At 34.0% G+C, this 19,018-nt stretch overlaps 1 protein-coding gene across 1 annotated transcript in view; it reads right to left on the reverse strand.

Moving 5' to 3' along the window:
• The window catches only part of ccdc178 (coiled-coil domain containing 178), a 32,136-nt gene extending 16,959 nt beyond the window's left edge, over positions 1–15,177 (reverse strand). The window contains exons 1-15 of the mRNA XM_016238000.1: positions 14,983–15,177; positions 14,558–14,624; positions 13,238–13,368; positions 12,976–13,031; positions 12,699–12,763; positions 12,024–12,227; positions 10,579–10,799; positions 9,576–9,718; positions 8,992–9,162; positions 7,042–7,225; positions 6,149–6,211; positions 5,852–6,013; positions 5,385–5,498; positions 4,819–4,964; positions 4,575–4,734 (exon numbers count right to left, since the gene is read on the reverse strand). Of these exons, the coding sequence (XP_016093486.1) occupies positions 4,575–4,734; positions 4,819–4,964; positions 5,385–5,498; positions 5,852–6,013; positions 6,149–6,211; positions 7,042–7,225; positions 8,992–9,162; positions 9,576–9,718; positions 10,579–10,799; positions 12,024–12,227; positions 12,699–12,763; positions 12,976–13,031; positions 13,238–13,368; positions 14,558–14,624 (1,887 nt within the window). The 5' untranslated portion in view covers positions 14,983–15,177. The remainder of the gene's footprint in view (positions 1–4,574; positions 4,735–4,818; positions 4,965–5,384; positions 5,499–5,851; positions 6,014–6,148; positions 6,212–7,041; positions 7,226–8,991; positions 9,163–9,575; positions 9,719–10,578; positions 10,800–12,023; positions 12,228–12,698; positions 12,764–12,975; positions 13,032–13,237; positions 13,369–14,557; positions 14,625–14,982) is intronic.
• Positions 15,178–19,018: the final 3,841 nt, after the last annotated feature.

Below are 19,018 nucleotides of genomic sequence, written 5' to 3' on the forward strand. Positions count from 1 at the left end.
TAGATATATATATATATATATATATATATATATATATATTCCATCTAATATTTATATCTTATTTTAGCTTTAGTTCAATTATAAAAAATATTTTAAATAGTTTCAGTTTTAGTTAACGATAATAATCCTGCACAAAAGCACTTATTTTGATATTTTGTGCATGCAGTGCAGTAACTTTCAATCATTTTTGAGTGTTGCTTAGGTGTTCTCATATTTTGCATGTTTCTTTGCATTTCTTTTTGCATTTGGCATGTTTTACGCTAAAACGAATCCTCTTAGAATGCAGTAACTCTAGTAATCATACAGCACTTGAGGAAGTATGTAAACAAATTACGATAAATAAGTGTTTGATTTGCTTGTCTCCACAATCTCCACAACCCTGTGTCAGCATCGGAAACGTGGAGAGAGAGCTATGGAAAGAAAGATGGAGAGAGAAATAGAAGAACATTTTCTGCTCTACCTGAGAATAAGGAATAATGAAGTGTGTCTGGGCAGTAAAACGACCCAGCGCTAAACTGATGAGTTTAACCCAGCACCGAGAGTGGCAGTAAACATGACAAATGTTGGCTATTGATTTAAAGCTTAATTACTGCATGCAGTGCTGACAAAACCCGTCTGATGCACCTCTGAAATGTAAATGGGACAAATTACACTTCATTGGCCATAAGAAACTGATGGTGTCTGCACTTTGCATCCTACTGCTTTTCTACTCACTGAGCGTCTGACTTCATCAAGTAAACAAGCTACATGAGAATATGATGAGGGGAGAGAAAAAACCCAATTCAGTTTGTGAGGAAGTCACAGTGGAGTGTGTCCATAAGTGCAAGATACATTTAACGCATCTCGACTGATCGTGTAAGGAAATGCACAACTGTTTAAAATGTTATGAGGTTATAATCCGTGTTGTACAGTAAGTCAAAGCAAAAAACCCTGTTTACTTGCTTTATTCACATTCCTGGTCTTACTGAGATCAATTAATCGGTGCTAGTTATTCCAACCGGAAAAAAATATAATAAAAAAAATATATAATAATTTGTTGTTCCACACTGCACTTTTTTTCATTGAATATTCACTCAGAAATACTTTACACTATGGAAGTAAAATGGGTTGTAAACACATGTGTAAGTGTAATTTGACATTGACCTTAATGGAGTGAGCAATGCAAAGGTCATGGCATTGATTCCCAAGGAATACAAATGCGGATGAAACTGTTGCTTTGGATAAAAGCAGCTCCCAAGTGCAGACAGATGGGACTGATGAAGATAAATGTATTTATTTGAATGCTATTCAATTTATTAAATAAATTCTAAAATAAAGAAAGGTCTAAAATCTGAAAATCAATCTATGAATAGCATATATATATATATATACAGTGGTGTGAAAAAGTGTTGGCCCCCTTCCTGATTTCTTATTTTTTTTGCATGTTTGTCACACTTTAATGTTTCAGATCATCTAACAAATTTAAATATTACACAAAGATAACGCAAGTAAATACAAAATGCAGTTTTTAAATGATGATTTCATTTATTAAGGGAAAAAAGCTGTCCAAACCTACGTGGCCCTACGTGAAAAATTAATTGCCCCCTCCTGTTAAATCATGAAAGAACTGTGATTAACCACATTATTTTATAAAGCTGAGTTAAATTTCACTAGCCACACCCAGGCCTGATTACTGCCAGACCTGTTGAATCAAGAAATCACTTAAATAGAACCTGTCTGACAAAGTGAAGCATGCTTAAAGAGCAACACTTCATGCCGCGATCTAAAGAAATTCAGGAGCAGATGAGAAACAAAATAGTTGACATGTATCAGTCTGGAAAGGATTATAAAGCCATTTCGAAGGCTTTGGGGTAGAGAAATTAACATTCAATTCACGGGCAACAGCTCTGGTGGACATTTTTGCAGTCAGCATGCCAATTGCACACTCCCTCAAAATTTGCGACATCTGTGGCATTGTGCTGTGTGATAAAACTGCACATTTTAGAGTGGCCTTTTATTGTGGCCAGCCTAAGGCACACCTGTGCAATAATCATGCTGTCTAATCAGCATCTTGATATGCCACACCTGTTAGGTGGATGGATTATCTCGGCAAAGGAGAAGTGCTCACTAACACATATTTAGACAGATTTGTGAACAATATTTGAGAGAAATAGGCCTTTTGTGTACATAGAAAAAGTCTTAGATCTTTGAGTTCAGCTCATGAAAAATGGGGGCAAAAACAAAAGTGTTGCGTTTATAATTTTGTTCAGTGTGTGTGTATATATATATATATATATAGAGAGAGAGAGAGAGAGAGCGCAAATTCAATTTATTTTTCTTAATCTACCACCAATTTGTTCTTTTCTTATTTTATGAAAGTGTTCATTTTCATATTTTAAACATAAACCTTACTAAATTTGCCTTATATGCCTTATCTGTTTCCACCTCAGACAAAAAAAAAAACATTAAATAAAAAATAAAATAATAAACAAAATAAAACAGGTAATTGTGAGAGAAATTTTGAAATAAGAAATAGTCATATTGTGAGATTGATACAGTTTAAGTACATGAAATAAAATTTCAATTAGGCAATTAAAAAAACAAAAAAAATCTTAACTATGAGATATGACATTGCAAGTTATCTTTAAGACATAAAGCCAAAATCACAATTATGGTTTTATTTTTAATGTTCACTTCCATATAATCATGTCTTTTATGAACAAATCAAGAAAAAAAATCTGTGTATCCAAAAAACAAAAAGCCTTTTTCTAATAAGCGTATCCCTCTCATCTAAAACACATGACGCTGCGGTCGTCATCCGGTGTTGTGCGTCACTATCTATATTTCCTATGTTCATTAACATCTCATGACTGTGACGTCCCAACGATGCGCCTCAGGTCAATCGAAGGCACTCTTGACACAGTCTCTCTTTGTTGGAAATGTTTAAAGTCGAATCGTTTCTGCGATGAATTTGTGCTGCTTTATTGTTTCCTGTGAGAAGTCTAAAGAGACTCTCTGCTCTGCTGCCCTGCAGCAAGTTAATGGCAGACTGGCTCTATGAGGGAGGACTTTTAATTCGGCTCCTGTCTCGCACCAACAACTTGTTTGGAGTTTGCTGCTTCTGCGCGCATGGCGGATTAAGCCCCATTGCCTTTTCTTGTTTTGAACTAATGCATTCTTGATCACCGTTTAATGAAACTATATACCACATGGCGATTTCACATTAGATAAGCCATGTGAGACTTTCATCAGGCGCCGGGCTCTGACTGAGGCCATAATCCCGAAACTCAACTTCCCCAATAAATAGCTTTTCCCTCCGAAAATGAAGTGATAATACGTGGGTTTCATGCAAAACATAACATATTATCTCTGACAAAAAATTATAAGAGCTTTCATCAAATGATTAGAGGAAATGTTTGTAGAGGTGTGATACTGAGTGACGGATATTCTGGAGCAAAGGTGTAATACAATTTGCTTTACTTGAAACATTAGGGATTTCAATTGTGGATATCAGAAGACACACAGACAATATTACTGTACTGACAGTGTTTAAAAAAATAAACTCTTGTTCTCATGTACAACTTTAGGAATGAATTTGCGGAAATCTTTGTGAATTCAACTGAATTCAATACACAAGTGACACAATCCTATAGGGGGAAATTTGGTCCAAGAAAGACTGTTGGGACTAATGAGGGCAAATTTAATTCTCTTAAAAGCTATATATATATGTAATCATCTTATGAATAGCATAAATTTAACAGCCTCTGATGTAACATTTTTACTTAAATATAAAAAATTAAATATTTAAACATGATACTGTATATCTATATCTATCTATCCATCCATCCATCTATCCACACCCACACACACACACACACACACACACACACAAATTAAAATCTACTCGTGAATAGCATAAATTCAATAGCCTCTAAACCTTAAAGGATTCGTAACGTTTGTACATTTTTTAAGTTGTTCATACATAAAACAGTTAGCATTTTTGATGTTATTAATACTAGGGATGCACCGATATGAAAATTTTGGCCGATACGATAACCGATTATTCTTTATTTTTGAAAGCCGATAACCGATATGTTGGCCGATAAATCTTATTGTACATTTCCAAACATATGAAAATATATGTATGCTAGAACCACACTTATTGTGCATATAACTGCAGATATGATTATCATAAAGCTGCTGTCTACACAACCAATGAGCTAACAGTAGATAATACTGGACAAAAGGCTTTTTGTTACATATGTTTTGTTCTCAGTGTCTTGAAATATATCATTTGGTATCACTGGGTATTCCATAGAAATGACACGGTGCATCATCATACAAAGGAAATCTAAATATTTATAAAGGTAATTTCAGCTTGAATGGTGATTGGAGCACATCAAATCCCCTAACCTATCAAATGCACTCATGCTCGTTCGGCTTCAGCTGATCTGTTTTCTGATGTGTAAAGAAAAATTTGTTAACCTGGATTATAAGTATTTAAATAGCAAAGCTGATCTAGGATCAGCCCATATAGGAGGCCCTGACAAAATAATCTTGACATAAATGTAAATATGAAAGAAAGGGTTCTTAACCTCTGTGTCCTTCATGACATCCCGGCGTTGAGTGAACAGTGCTGAGTGAATTTGTGCATGATGAGACTTCCTCTGTTTCCAGGAAGCTATATCCCTGTGCACGTTACCCATCACTACTGTGGCTGTCCCATGTTTGAACGCCATAGTGTCTGACAAACCCCTGAAAAAGACAACAAATAAAAACAAGCATGGAGGTCTAATATATATATATGGTCAGACATATATTATGAACAGTATTTCTTACTGTAGCTCTGCTATAAGATGCGGCATAGTGCTGATGGTTTGCTCCATCATGTCAGTCTCTTGCTTTAACTCTTTCGACTTCAGGTCAAGCTCCTTGATCCGGTTTGAAATCTCCTCACACCTCAATGCCATCAAACTAAGGCTTTCCTAATAACAAATAACATACTGTGATAAAAGGAATAAATATGGAATTATTTAATCCATTTTCAAGATTTAAGTAAGCTTTTTAAGTACAAATCTGCAGTATTGTTGTATATGAAAGACATTTAGGTAACACTTTACTATTAACCAATTACTTATTAGCATGCCTATTATTAACATATTGGCTGTTTATTAGTACTTATAAAGCACATATTCTGCATGACCATATTCTACATACCTAATCCTAGCCAATACCTTAACTTAACAAATACCTTACTAACTATAATAAGCAGTAAATCAGGAGTTTATTGAGGCAAAAGTCATAGTTAGTGGTTTGTTAATGGCAATAATTGGACCTCAAAATAAAGTGTGACTGACATTTATAACTCATCAAGTTTAACAAATCAAGTATAATTTGATTTTCACCTTCACAGAATTAAAACATTCCTGATAGTGCTTCTTTTTCTTCTCAAAATCATCAGAGAGGCTTCTGTGTGCAGTGTGCATGTCTCTTAGTTTGGCTTTTAAGTTTTCAATTGTCTGAGAATAAAAGAAATAAAAAGAATGAATATAAAAAAAAGAGAAAATACATACGTATGCAACTGATAACTTTAGTCACGTTTACTTAACTTAATAATAACTTGACTGGACCTTACAGTCAATATGAATCGATACTGACCCTATTTACTTTCTTAATATATTACTTTGCCCAATTCATCAGTGTTCACCACCAAAATGTAAAAACGTTTTCAACCTAATTTTTCTCTTCCTCTCATGTAACAAAAGCCACATAGGTGGGAAAATAACATTAACCAATAATATCATAGCCTAACATGTTAGATCTAATCAAATGCAAACAATGAATACTATATTTTAAGCTGAATCAGATGTACCTCAGATTTCTCTGTATATATCTGTCTCAGTTGCTCCACCTCAGTCTCCAGTTGAGCGGCTGTAGACAAAGTGTCTTCATACTTTTTCTGCAGCTCACCTTTCACCCTCTCGCAGTCTTTTTGTTCACGGATATATTTGGCTGCCTCTGCGTCCCTATTACCCTGAACATATCAATTCCAAACATGAACAGACACAGACTACTGCAACACTGACATTGCTTCTTCATTTATCATCAATTTATTTATTCATTTATTTAATCATGTAAAGACGTATTCATAAGGAACATCTGGTTTTACCTTGAGAATATCTAAGGTGGTCATTTCAGTCATTATCAGGCTCTTCATTTTGTCGATCTCTTTCTGCCCACCAAAAAGAAAAGACATCAAAATCACTCGATTAGGAAGCAAAACTTGGCAAACAAGACAAAAACTAAATCCAAAGCAGCTCAGAAATGACTACAGTATAATTCCCTATAAACATGTTATCTTAACAATTGTCAAAAGAGACCAATAAAGACATTAAACTACTGTAATCAACCAATACTGCTAAACCTCTTATGTAAAATAATAGTTTACGTAACTGTTTATTAGTTATATAAGTAAATATTTACTCGCCTTCATGTTGTTCTAAGTAATTTTTTTCTATAGAACACAAAAGGATAAAAGCTACAGCAGATGAAAAGATATTTAGTGAATAGGAACTTATATTTCGGTTCGTTCCTCAAATAAAGCCATTGTATGACTTCAGAAAACTTGGAATATAAAGTATTAGTCATATGTACTAATTTTTGGTGTTTTAATGCCATTTTTGTGCTTTTTAGAGTGTTTCACAGTGATGACACAAAAAAACCCATGTTTGGTTCCCAAAAGAACCATTCAGTGAACAGTTCTTAATTTTTTTTCTTAATTTGAAGAACATTTTAATAGACTTGAAGAACCATTTTCACTACAAAGAAACTTTTGGAAGTGGAAAAGTTTCCATAAATGTTAAAGGTTCTTTATGGAACCATCAATGCCAATAAAGAACCACTAGTTGTATGCGTTTTGACAGAATTCATGTGGAATGTCATGAGGGTGCATAAATGATGATAGAATTTTTATTTTTGCATCCAGGGGCTACACATTTGTTCATGGAGTAATCTTGCTCATAAACTCATCTGTAAATTTGAATGGGGCAGGTGTCCTCTTACTCTGTTCTTCAGCTCCTCCAGAAAGGTTTGGCGTTCTAGACAGTCCAGCTTGGCTTTGGTGTCCAAGTGTACAGCAGACACCTGGTCAAACTCGGCTTTGACCGGTTTCCACTGCTTCTCGCTCAAACCGATCTTCAGCAGGACATGCTCACGATCCTTCAGTAGCTTTCTCACAGCCTGTTCACTGGAACAAAACGGCCACAAACAACATCATAAAACACAGTCCGTCCCCCGAGATCCACACCACGATGTACAGCAGCCTGCTCACAAAAATGCTTGCACAGCATTCAGCAAATTTCACAACTGGAAATGAAAATGCTCTAAATACAGTAGGCCTATGTGACATCCAACTGATTACACAAGATGTGCCAAATCAAAGATTAATTACTGCGATAGTTATGACACAACGCTTAGTTTAGTTCAGAATGCATTACATTAATAACAAGCTGCCTGATTCTTGTAAAAACTCAAGCATTTACACAAAATTTAACAAACTGCAGTTTGTTTACAGCAATATCAGTTAAACAAGGTATTTTTAGCAGCTTTCCTCACCTAATTATTTTATGAAGCAAGCCAACTACAGCATTCAAATTCAAAATACTTCATTAAAACTTAATACCAAAATAAATATAAATACACTGAACAAAATTATAAACGCAACACTTTTGTTTTTGCCCCCATTTTTCATGAGCTGAACTCAAAGATCTAAGACTTTTTCTATGTACACAAAAGGCCTATTTCTCTCAAATATTGTTCACAAATCTGTCTAAATCTGTGTTAGTGAGCACTTCTACTTTGCCGAGATAATCCATCCACCTCACAGGTGTGGCATATCAAGATGCTGATTAGACAGCATGATTATTGCACAGGTGTGCCTTAGGCGGGCCACAATAAAAGGCCACTCTAAAATGTGCAGTTTTATCACACAGCACAATGCCACAAATGTCGCAAGTTTTGAGGGAGCGTGCAATTGGCATGTTGACTGCAGGAATGTCCACCAGAGCTGTTGCCCGTGAATTGAATGTTCATTTCTCTACCATAAGCCATTTCCAAAGGCGTTTCAGAGAATTTGGCAGTACATCCAACCAGCCTCACAACTGCAGACCATGTGTAACCACACCAGCCCAGGACCTCAACATCCAGCATCTTCACCTCCAAGATCATCTGAGACCAGCCACCCGGACAGCTGCTGCAACAATTGGTTTGCATAACCAAAGAATTTCTGCACAAACTGTCAGAAACCGTCTCAGGGAAGCTCATCTGCATGCTCGTCATCCTCATCGGGGTCTCGACCTGACTGCAGTTCGTCGTCGTAACCGACTTGAGTGGGCAAATGCTCACATTCGATGGCGTCTGGCACTTTGGAGAGTGTTCTCTTCATGGATGAATCCCGGTTTTTACTGTACAGGGCAGATGGCAGACAGCGTGTATGGTGTCGGTTTATTTGCATATAATTGGGCCTATACAGTTCATGGTATTATCCATGAATTTCAATGTTTGATTTTCCACCTTATTTTTAAGTTTTAACATAATGTGTGACGACGGCTTCCAGTTGTTTTCATTATACAAAAACAGCCCATTATGCTGCTTCATACTGCAAACTGCTATTACCGTAATCATAAACATGCTAATTTCTAGCATGAATTGGTTTTTCTAGTTATTTACCTGTAGCAGCTAAGTCTCGCCTTCTGAATCAGAAGTCTTGCACATTCACAGAAAATATCTCACATCCACATTGCAAAATAAGGTGGATAAGGTATTTCTTGTGTTCTAAATCATTGTGTTAGTTCATGCTGTGGTGCTGCTTCACAGCATTTTAATTTCAGAAGCAATGCCACACACCTACACATTTTTAATGAAGTGGAATTAGAGTTGTTGCATAATATTCCAAAAATTGTTCATAATATTTATACAGATTTGAATATCCTGCAAACTGGTCGGTGAATGTACTCTAAATGAAAACTGACTTCTTCATTTGCGTCTGTTTCCTGCCTCTCAAACTGATGTGTCTTTTTCACCAAGGCTTTGATTTGGTCGTCTCTCAATGTTAGTTTTTCTATCGACTCTTTAATTTTCCTTTGAAACACCTCACACTGTGACTGCAGCTGCTGTAACCCACTCCTGTAAGCACAGAAAGAGAAATCATGTCACTCCCCCGTAGTCCAAGGCTGATTCTAAGCTATGTTTTCCATATGAGACATTTATAAAAAGTCAACAATTTTGTGAAATAAAAGTGTGACGTAAATGTAGGTCAGAAGTATGGCATAAAATGTCCGGTGCAACCTTTAAATAAAGATAACATGAATTACAATTTGATTTACAGTAGAATATGTTATAAAATGGTTGATTTTGCATAACATACATTTTTTGATATTGATATTATAACCTGCCTACACAGTGATGGATTGGAATTAAACTGTTAAGATGGAGAGAACAGCATTTTAGTGACACCTTCTGTCTGGATTGATATAACACGAGTGAACCGAAATAAAAATATAGGCCAGTCAGTATCCAGATGACAAAAAAGGACTCACTGCTTGTCACTCAGATGATTTCTGATCGTTTCCATTTCTTTGTTCATTTCTCCTTTCCTAAGGTCTGCTCTGAATTCTTCTTTTTTAAACTCCTCCTGAAGACTCTTTAGCTTCTGAGAGATGTTTAAAAACGTCTCACTGGCCTAGAGGAAGATTTGTGACAATGTCTTTATGAATTAATATAACAGTCAGACAATTTATCATGGCAACACGGCTCAATAGTAAAAATTGCATCCCAAAATAGACAATGAGCTTCAAGGTTATTTAGCAGTTTTATATGCTTCTGTAGAAGTCAGTACTATTTCAACTTAAAAATGTTACATTTCCTGTGGTTGTTTCCTTAAACAACTTTTAATTTGTATTGCTCTAAATGTGTAGGAAAACATTTCAAATGTATTGTATTGCGTCATTACATCAGTCTTGTTATTGTAAACCAAAAGTAAAATGATTAAAAACTGTTTTAGTTAACTGAAAGCAGGAATAAAATTAAATATTAAAATGAATATAAATATTAGGTGAAAACTTAAAATTAGGAAAATTTCGAAATGTTGCTTTGGCAACTACCTAAAATGACTAAAACTGAAACAAAAATAAAATAAAGCCAAATAAGAAACATTAATAAAATAATAAAAATGATAAAATTACTAAAACTTAAGATATTATTTTAATCATTTGAATTAAAATTACATTTTAATATAAAAATAAACGAATAAAAAATATTAATAAGTTCTATAATAGTATATAAATAATACTAAAATAACACACTGGGTAGTTCACTCACAAAAAAATATAAGAACACTTTTAAAATACTTCAGTTTAGCACTCTTTATTGATGAATTCTTTGAAAACCCATGTATAGAGAAAATACATGGTCACTGTTGCGCTCCTCTAATACGTGCTGGACTCTTTTAGTTAGACGTACATCGCTTCTTCTCTTTGGTTTTGTCTTATTGATTTCAGGTCCTCTAAACAAGCCAACAAACAGGTTTCGCAATAAACACACCTCACTTTGTGCTGTTCGGATCTGCTTCATGATTTCACTCTCCAGCTGGAGTCTCTCGTGAACGAGCGGCCCGTGTTTCCTCATAAAATCGATATCCTCCTTCAGACGTCGGTTCAGCACCTCCGTGTGGGCCAGCCTGTCTCTCACCTGCGGCAACTGATCTCTCCTTATTTTCAGTTGCCATGTCAGCTCGGCGATGTCTGTGCTGCACGCTTCACGCTCTGACCGTGCAAATATAAGACAGACGGATGCGAAAAGTCAAGGATGGAGCAGAAAAGAGATTATTTTGGTAATCAAACTTTTTTAAAGACCTTATAGCATAAGTTTTGTGGCGCTCAGTCCATGTCTGTTAGCTTGAGGTCATCTATATGCTCGTGTTCTCCTAAAAGTTGACAGTCATTTTTAAAAACATACACGTCTTACGTTTCCTGGAAAATGGACCAAAATATGGATGATCTGTTTCTTTGTAGAGTCAAATTCTTTTCATTAAAGGGTTAATTCACCCAAAAATGTATATCCTTCATTGGTAATGATGGAAATACAATTGTGACAGGAGCCAATGACGTCTGTTGTATTGGAAAAAAATACTATTGAGGTCAATGGCTACCAACTCAACTGTTGGGTCACCAACATTCTTCAGAATATATATTTTTGCATTCAATAGAAGAAAGAAACTCATTTGGAACAACTTAAGGGTGAGTAAATTCAATTTTATTATTGTTTATATTATAAATTTATATGATAAATTTTCATTTTTGGTGAACTATTCCTGTAAAATGCTATATATATAATCTCCTCCCCCTAACAATAACCTAATAGTAATCATACTTTCCTAATTTAATCATTTAATTTACATAATTGAATTGTTATGCAAAAATAAAGCTTATTGGGTTTTTAAAAAAAGAAAGGGAGGATATTTTCATTATGCTGCCCCAACTTCCTGTCTCAATAGGAAATGTCAACAAAGCTGTGTTATTAACATACTATTTTACTATTTATTAATTTTAGTTTAATTAGTTTTAGTAATTTCATTGTGAGTGTTTATGTATTTTTATTAGTTTTTTTTACAAACTGTCTATTTAGCTTTTATTAACTTTTATTTTAGTAAACAAAAATTTGAAATTTTGCCTTGATAACTAACTGAAATAAAATGAAAAGAGTAAACGTTTTTTATTGTATTTTATTGTCTTTAACATTTACTTTACTTAAAGTAATATAAATTACTTTAGATTTAATTCATATTTAGCCATTTTTGTGTTTTGATTACCTTGCTGAATATTTTTGTACTGTACATTGTAACAGAATAGAATAGAATAGAATAGAATAGAGCAGAACAGAACACTAGACACTTTATTGCCACATTACTGGGCCTGGTGTAAAATGTTAGTGCTGGAAAAAACTGTCTGAACATAAATTGCATGTCATAATCAAATATCCAGTCTTACCTTTCTGCATTGCTACAGGAAACTCATTCTGCTTCCAGAGACGGAGGCTGCCCAGTTTCTCTGAAAGTTTCTTTGCTTTTTCCTTTTCTTCCTGTAGAGCCTTCTCTGCATCTCTGCGGTCCAACTCAAGACGCTTGATCAAACTCATCACCTCCATCAGGACGTCTGTGGTCTCCGTCCAGAGAGACATCAACACTCCACTGTCTATTTACAAATGAAGAAATTATTGTTAACTAAAACTAAAAGTAAAACTAAAACTATTCAATCATTTTTGTTCATTGAAATAAAGCGTGAATAAAATAAAATGCAGATATTAGATGATTTTAGAAAAACCTCAAATATAAACAAACATTAGAAATGTTCCCTGGTCAACTAAGCTGAAGTATTAAAATGACTAAAACTAAAATAATAATAAATGAAAGCTAAATAGAATAAAAATATAAAAAATAACAGAAAGCACAGCAAAATTACTAAAACATCAACTAAAATAAAATGAGAACTGAAAATATAAAAATCTTAATAATATTAATAAATATTATCATAGTATATAAATAGTTATGTATTGAAGTATAATACATAGTCATACAGGTTTGTTCTAATCCCCCACTATGTAAAGAAATCTAAGTGCATATTATAACTAAAATATTAAGGAGATTCAAGACTGTCCATCATTACCTTGTACATAAAGCCCCATGCCTTCAATACACAGCTCTGCATTTTTGCCATCAGCAGAAACACATCTAAAAACAAAAAGGAAAAATGTTATAATATTAATAAATTAAACTATTAATTCGATTTAAATTATTTTCTGATGATACGTTAGAGCCCAAATACTATATAATAGGTATAAACCCATAAAAACTGCTGACCATACGTGCTATCTTACTGGAAAAATGGTTACAACTGATGTACAGTGTGTGATGTGGAAAATCTATAATGCTTTATGGCTCACTTCCAAATGATACTGTGGTTGTTTTCATGTGCAGTTTCATGCTGAGCATTATCACCCTAGAAGACAGGAGACATTCATTATTCATTCATTATGTAATATGAGAGCAAAGAAAATATCATGCGATTCAACCCATATAACTGTGAGCTCAATCTGGGTTTGATCTGTGTGGTACTGGTTTTATGGCTTGAATCATTGTGGTTGAGTCTTGGTCAGTGATGGTATAAAATAATACAATCCATCTTCAGGTTATGATTGATTCTACCTGTTGGCCCCAGTTTTCCAGTTTGGACTTCAGTTCCTGGATGTGAGACACTGCTTTGTTCACACATGGTGCTGGAGTGCTAACCAGAGCACAGCTGCGACGCCTGCTGGAGCTAACCATCTCTCCCTGCTCTGAAACGTACAACTGACTTTGATCATAGAGATCACGAAGATCTCACATCGAGTCATATATACTGTAACCTTAAAGGAATAGTTCACCCCCAAAAAATTAAAAGTTGCTTAAAATGTACTCATCTTCAGGCCACTCAAGATATAGATGAGTTTGTTTCTTCATTGGAACAGATTTGGAGAAATGTAGCATTACTACACTTGCTCACCAGTGGATCCTCTGCGGTGAATGGGTGCCGTCAGAATGAAAGTCCAAACAGCTGATAAAAACATCACAATAATCCACACCACTCCAGTCCATCAGTTAATGTCTTGTGAAGCAAGAAACTGCATGTTTATAAGCAACAAATCCATCATTAAGATGCTTTTTAACTTCAAAAGAGTCCTCTACTCATAATATTGCTTTCTCCAGTGAAAAAGCAGTCTCATCTGTATCAGGACAGAAATATGCACAGCTCAAACACCATTTACCAGCAAAACGAGGACAACAGGGGATGGACGTTTCTAACAAAGTGTTGTTATGGATTATGGACTCGTATTTTGGCAGCTTTTCACTTCACAAGATGTAAATTGATTGGTGTGGATTATTGTGATGTTTTTATCAGCTGTTTGGACTCTTATTCTGACGGCACCCATTCACTGCAGAGGATTCATTGGTGAGCAAGTGATGCAATGCTACATTTCTCCAAATCTGATGAAGAAACAAACTCATCTACATCTGGGATGGCCTGAGGGCGAGTACATTTTCATTTTTGGGTGAACTATTCCTTTAAAGGTCAACATAAAATGGCAGGCACAATCCATTTTATATTCATAATCTGACATATTTTAGAGTGAAACAGCATTTAGAATAAAAAAGGGTGGGCTTTTTATCCAAGTGGACAATTATAGAAGATTGTGAAAACCATTTATTTTTTCATTTAGAATAATGTGCACAGATAAACTGTTCAAAATAAGACCAGAAAAATGCATTATGACAGTAAATAGACAGTTTTAATTTCTTCTTGTCTTTTGGGATGCTTTATTGTTATGGTAAGTATTAATATCTATTTATTCGATATGCTGCATGTATGTGCTTCTGTTTCTTTAGCCGTGACACAATAAGCACAATGGTTTGGGAATATATATCAAGACAAGGATCCCGATCCCTCTATACTCCATGCTTAGCAAATAACATTATATTGTACTTTACCTTGTAAGAATGCTCCTTCACTTGAAGGAAACTTGAGTAACTTTATGTCAGGCATCTCAAAAAACATCTATGAAAATCAATGACTGAATGTATCAATCAATCAATCAACAAACACTGATTACATACTATTACAACCAAAGCTTTTCTAAGCTTGATGATATCAAAATGCATTACTGTGGTACTTAGATTTTTTGTTATTTTTTAAAAATTGGTCAACAGTGGCTTTCTGTAGCATGATCACACATTGGTGTTGTGTCATTGACATTAATCAAAACAGCTCTTTAACCACCGTCTGCACAAAATAAATACTCTTATCTGAAGTTAATTAGTAATGAACGCAGGTTAAACATGGCTAATAGTCGCAAGTATCCGCTGACTACAGCAACACAACCGGTTTGACTGTGATTCACGCTCTCAGTACTTACATTATTCGCTGCTAAGGCGCAGAACGTTGAGCCACGAATGATATTTATTGTATTTTTGACCCATCAAGCGCGATATGATAAATGCTGACACATATCTCGGCGTTGTGTTCCGTCGCGGCCTGTTTCATACTTTGTTTCCAGCCCCCTCGCTTTCACCGTGCGCGCGTGGTTACTAGGCAACAGGGAGGCCTTCACTCACCGCTGACACAATAGACGAAACTGAGAAAGTGAAAAAAGCCTGTCAGGGTTGCGAAGGTTTTGATGTTGAATAGCGAATACAATCACGTATCAAGTTTATTCCGGGTCTGGGTGATGAAAAGTTTTAGGACCATTGCGCCAGAGTGAAAAATAAAAATAACAACCCCAACAAAAATAAAAAAAAATGGGATCAACTCTGCTATGTATATCCACACATATACATAACATAGCAATTTTACTACAGGCGCAAGAGATTAAATAAGAGCAAATTCTTGTTGTTGTGATATTTTTTTGTATTTTTCATATTTATAATACATAGATTTAATAAAAAAAAATATTTGTCCCACAAAATTATTTGCTCATAACATTTTGCCACATCAAATCAAGAAAAACACATTTTACTAATATTTAGTCATATTTCCGCAGAGCACTGATGTATTTTTTTATTATTATTATTATATATTTTTTTTAGCACTGATGTTTTTTTTATTATTATTATTTTATTACAAACAATTCAGAGTAAAATAGATAACATTCAATGGAGGAAAACATGATTATTACCATATAAATACTGTATACCCAATAAAGTGAAAGAAGTGCATTTTATAATTTTGCGTAATATATACCCTTGTAACGCTGTTGTGTCGAAATGTTGTGATGTAGCTGATATATGCACCTTCTGTAAAAAAGAAAGTGAAGATATTTGTCACTTATTTTTCTTTTGTAATGTTCCTATTGTTTTTCTAAAGTTAATATGAACTGTAATTGACACATTACGGATGTTGTTTGCTTTTTTGAAAACCAAAACAAATCTTTAGAATCTGCTGTTAACTTTCTTATCCTTGTGGCAAAATTCAGTTTTAACAAACAAAGGTTTCTTAAGAAAATACCTACTTTTATAGCTGTCTTATGTGAAGTAGAAGATTTAATTAAATCACTAAGAGTAATTAATAACAAAAAATGTATTTCTTTTTTTGAAGCGATGTGATGAGATCTTTCATGTACCGTGATTAATACCTGTTTTGGTTTTTTTATTTAGTTATTAGTATTTTTGTAATCCTCTTTTCTTTATTTGTTCTGTTCCTGCCTTTCTTTATGTTCATAAAAAAGCACTGATTTCCCTATTTCTTAGAACTAAATACACAAAATTTCCTTTATCTCCCAAAATTAAAGAAAATCATTTAAACATTTAAAATGGGATATATCCATCCAGTGAGTACTTAAGATTTGGATTTGATTCCAATAAATGTATATTCTGTGATGACATTGAAACCACGGATCATCTGTTTTTTCATTGTAAATATGTGGATGCTTTATGGTCTGATATTCATGACTGGCTTTACCCAAAGGTACGTTACCTTGAAAGTTTCATTCTAAAGGACATTATCTATGGACTTGTAATGAACAATAACAATGATGATGTTCTGGTCAATAGCATCCTTATGCTGGGAAAATTTCAAATTCACAAATCTAGGTTTTTGAAAGTAAAACCAGCCTTTTATGCATTTCATAATGAGTTTCTTTTGTATACAAAAACCCTTAAAGTGATAAAAAAGAAAAATGCAATAATTCTGTTTTCTATTATTATGATCTACAAGAAAAACCCTAGCCCCCCTTCAAGGAATTTACTAGGCAACAGGGAGGCCTTCACTCACCGCTGACACAATAGACGAAACTGAGAAAGTGAAAAAAGCCTGTCAGGGTTGCGAAGGTTTTGATGTTGAATAGCGAATACAATCACGTATCAAGTTTATTCCGGGTCTGGGTGATGAAAAGTTTTAGGACCATTGCGCCAGAGTGAAAAATAAAAATAACAACCCCAACAAAAATCAAAAAAATGGGATCAACTCTGCTATGTATATCCACACATATACATAACATAGCAATTTTACTACAGGCGCAAGAGATTAAATAAGAGCAAATTCTTGTTGTTGTGATATTTTTTTGTATTTTTCATATTTATAATACATAGATTTAATAAAAAAAAAACATTTGTCCCACAAAATTATTTGCTCATAACATTTTGCCACATCAAATCAAGAAAAACACATTTTACTAATATTTAGTCATATTTCCGCAGAGCACTGATGTTTTTTTTATTATTATTATTTTATTACAAACAATTCAGAGTAAAATAGATAACATTCAATGGAGGAAAACATGATTATTACCATATAAATACTGTATACCCAATAAAGTGAAATAAGTGCATTTTATAATTTTGCGTAATATATACCCTTGTAACGCTGTTGTGTCGAAATGTTGTGATGTAGCTGATATATGCACCTTCTGTAAAAAAGAAAGTGAAGATATTTGTCACTTATTTTTCTTTTGTAATGTTCCTATTGTTTTTCTAAAGTTAATATGAACTGTAATTGACACATTACGGATGTTGTTTGCTTTTTTGAAAACCAAAACAAATCTTTAGAATCTGCTGTTAACTTTCTTATCCTTGTGGCAAAATTCAGTTTTAACAAACAAAGGTTTCTTAAGAAAATACCTACTTTTATAGCTGTCTTATGTGAAGTAGAAGATTTAATTAAATCACTAAGAGTAATTAATAACAAAAAATGTATTTCTTTTTTTGAAGCGATGTGATGAGATCTTTCATGTACCGTGATTAATACCTGTTTTGGTTTTTTTATTTAGTTATTAGTATTTTTGTAATCCTCTTTTCTTTATTTGTTCTGTTCCTGCCTTTCTTTATGTTCATAAAAAAGCACTGATTTCCCTATTTCTTAGAACTAAATACACAAAATTTCCTTTATCTCCCAAAATTAAAGAAAATCATTTAAACATTTAAAATGGGATATATCCATCCAGTGAGTACTTAAGATTTGGATTTGATTCCAATAAATGTATATTCTGTGATGACATTGAAACCACGGATCATCTGTTTTTTCATTGTAAATATGTGGATGCTTTATGGTCTGATATTCATGACTGGCTTTACCCAAAGGTACGTTACCTTGAAAGTTTCATTCTAAAGGACATTATCTATGGACTTGTAATGAACAATAACAATGATGATGTTCTGGTCAATAGCATCCTTATGCTGGGAAAATTTCAAATTCACAAATCTAGGTTTTTGAAAGTAAAACCAGCCTTTTATGCATTTCATAATGAGTTTCTTTTGTATACAAAAACCCTTAAAGTGATAAAAAAGAAAAATGCAATAATTCTGTTTTCTATTATTATGATCTACAAGAAAAACCCTAGCCCCCCTTCAAGGAATCCCATCAAGCGCGATATGATAAATGCTGACACATATCTCGGCGTTGTGTTCCGTCGCGGCCTGTTTCATACTTTGTTTCCAGCCCCCTCGCTTTCACCGTGCGCGCGTGGTTACTAGGCAACAGGGAGGCCTTCACTCACCGCTGACACAATAGACGAAACTGAGAAAGTGAAAAAAGCCTGTCAGGGTTGCGAAGGTTTTGATGTTGAATAGCGAATACAATCACGTATCAAGTTTATTCCGGGTCTGGGTGATGAAAAGTTTTAGGACCATTGCGCCAGAGTGAAAAATAAAAATAACAACCCCAACAAAAATCAAAAAAATGGGATCAACTCTGCTATGTATATCCACACATATACATAACATAGCAATTTTACTACAGGCGCAAGAGATTAAATAAGAGCAAATTCTTGTTGTTGTGATATTTTTTTGTATTTTTCATATTTATAATACATAGATTTAATAAAAAAAAATATTTGTCCCACAAAATTATTTGCTCATAACATTTTGCCACATCAAATCAAGAAAAACACATTTTACTAATATTTAGTCATATTTCCGCAGAGCACTGATGTTTTTTTTATTATTATTATTTTATTACAA

This window comes from Sinocyclocheilus grahami, unplaced genomic scaffold (genome assembly GCF_001515645.1).
Source record: "Sinocyclocheilus grahami isolate Dianchi unplaced genomic scaffold, SAMN03320097.WGS_v1.1 scaffold19.1, whole genome shotgun sequence".
Taxonomy (NCBI): Eukaryota; Metazoa; Chordata; class Actinopteri; order Cypriniformes; family Cyprinidae; genus Sinocyclocheilus; species Sinocyclocheilus grahami.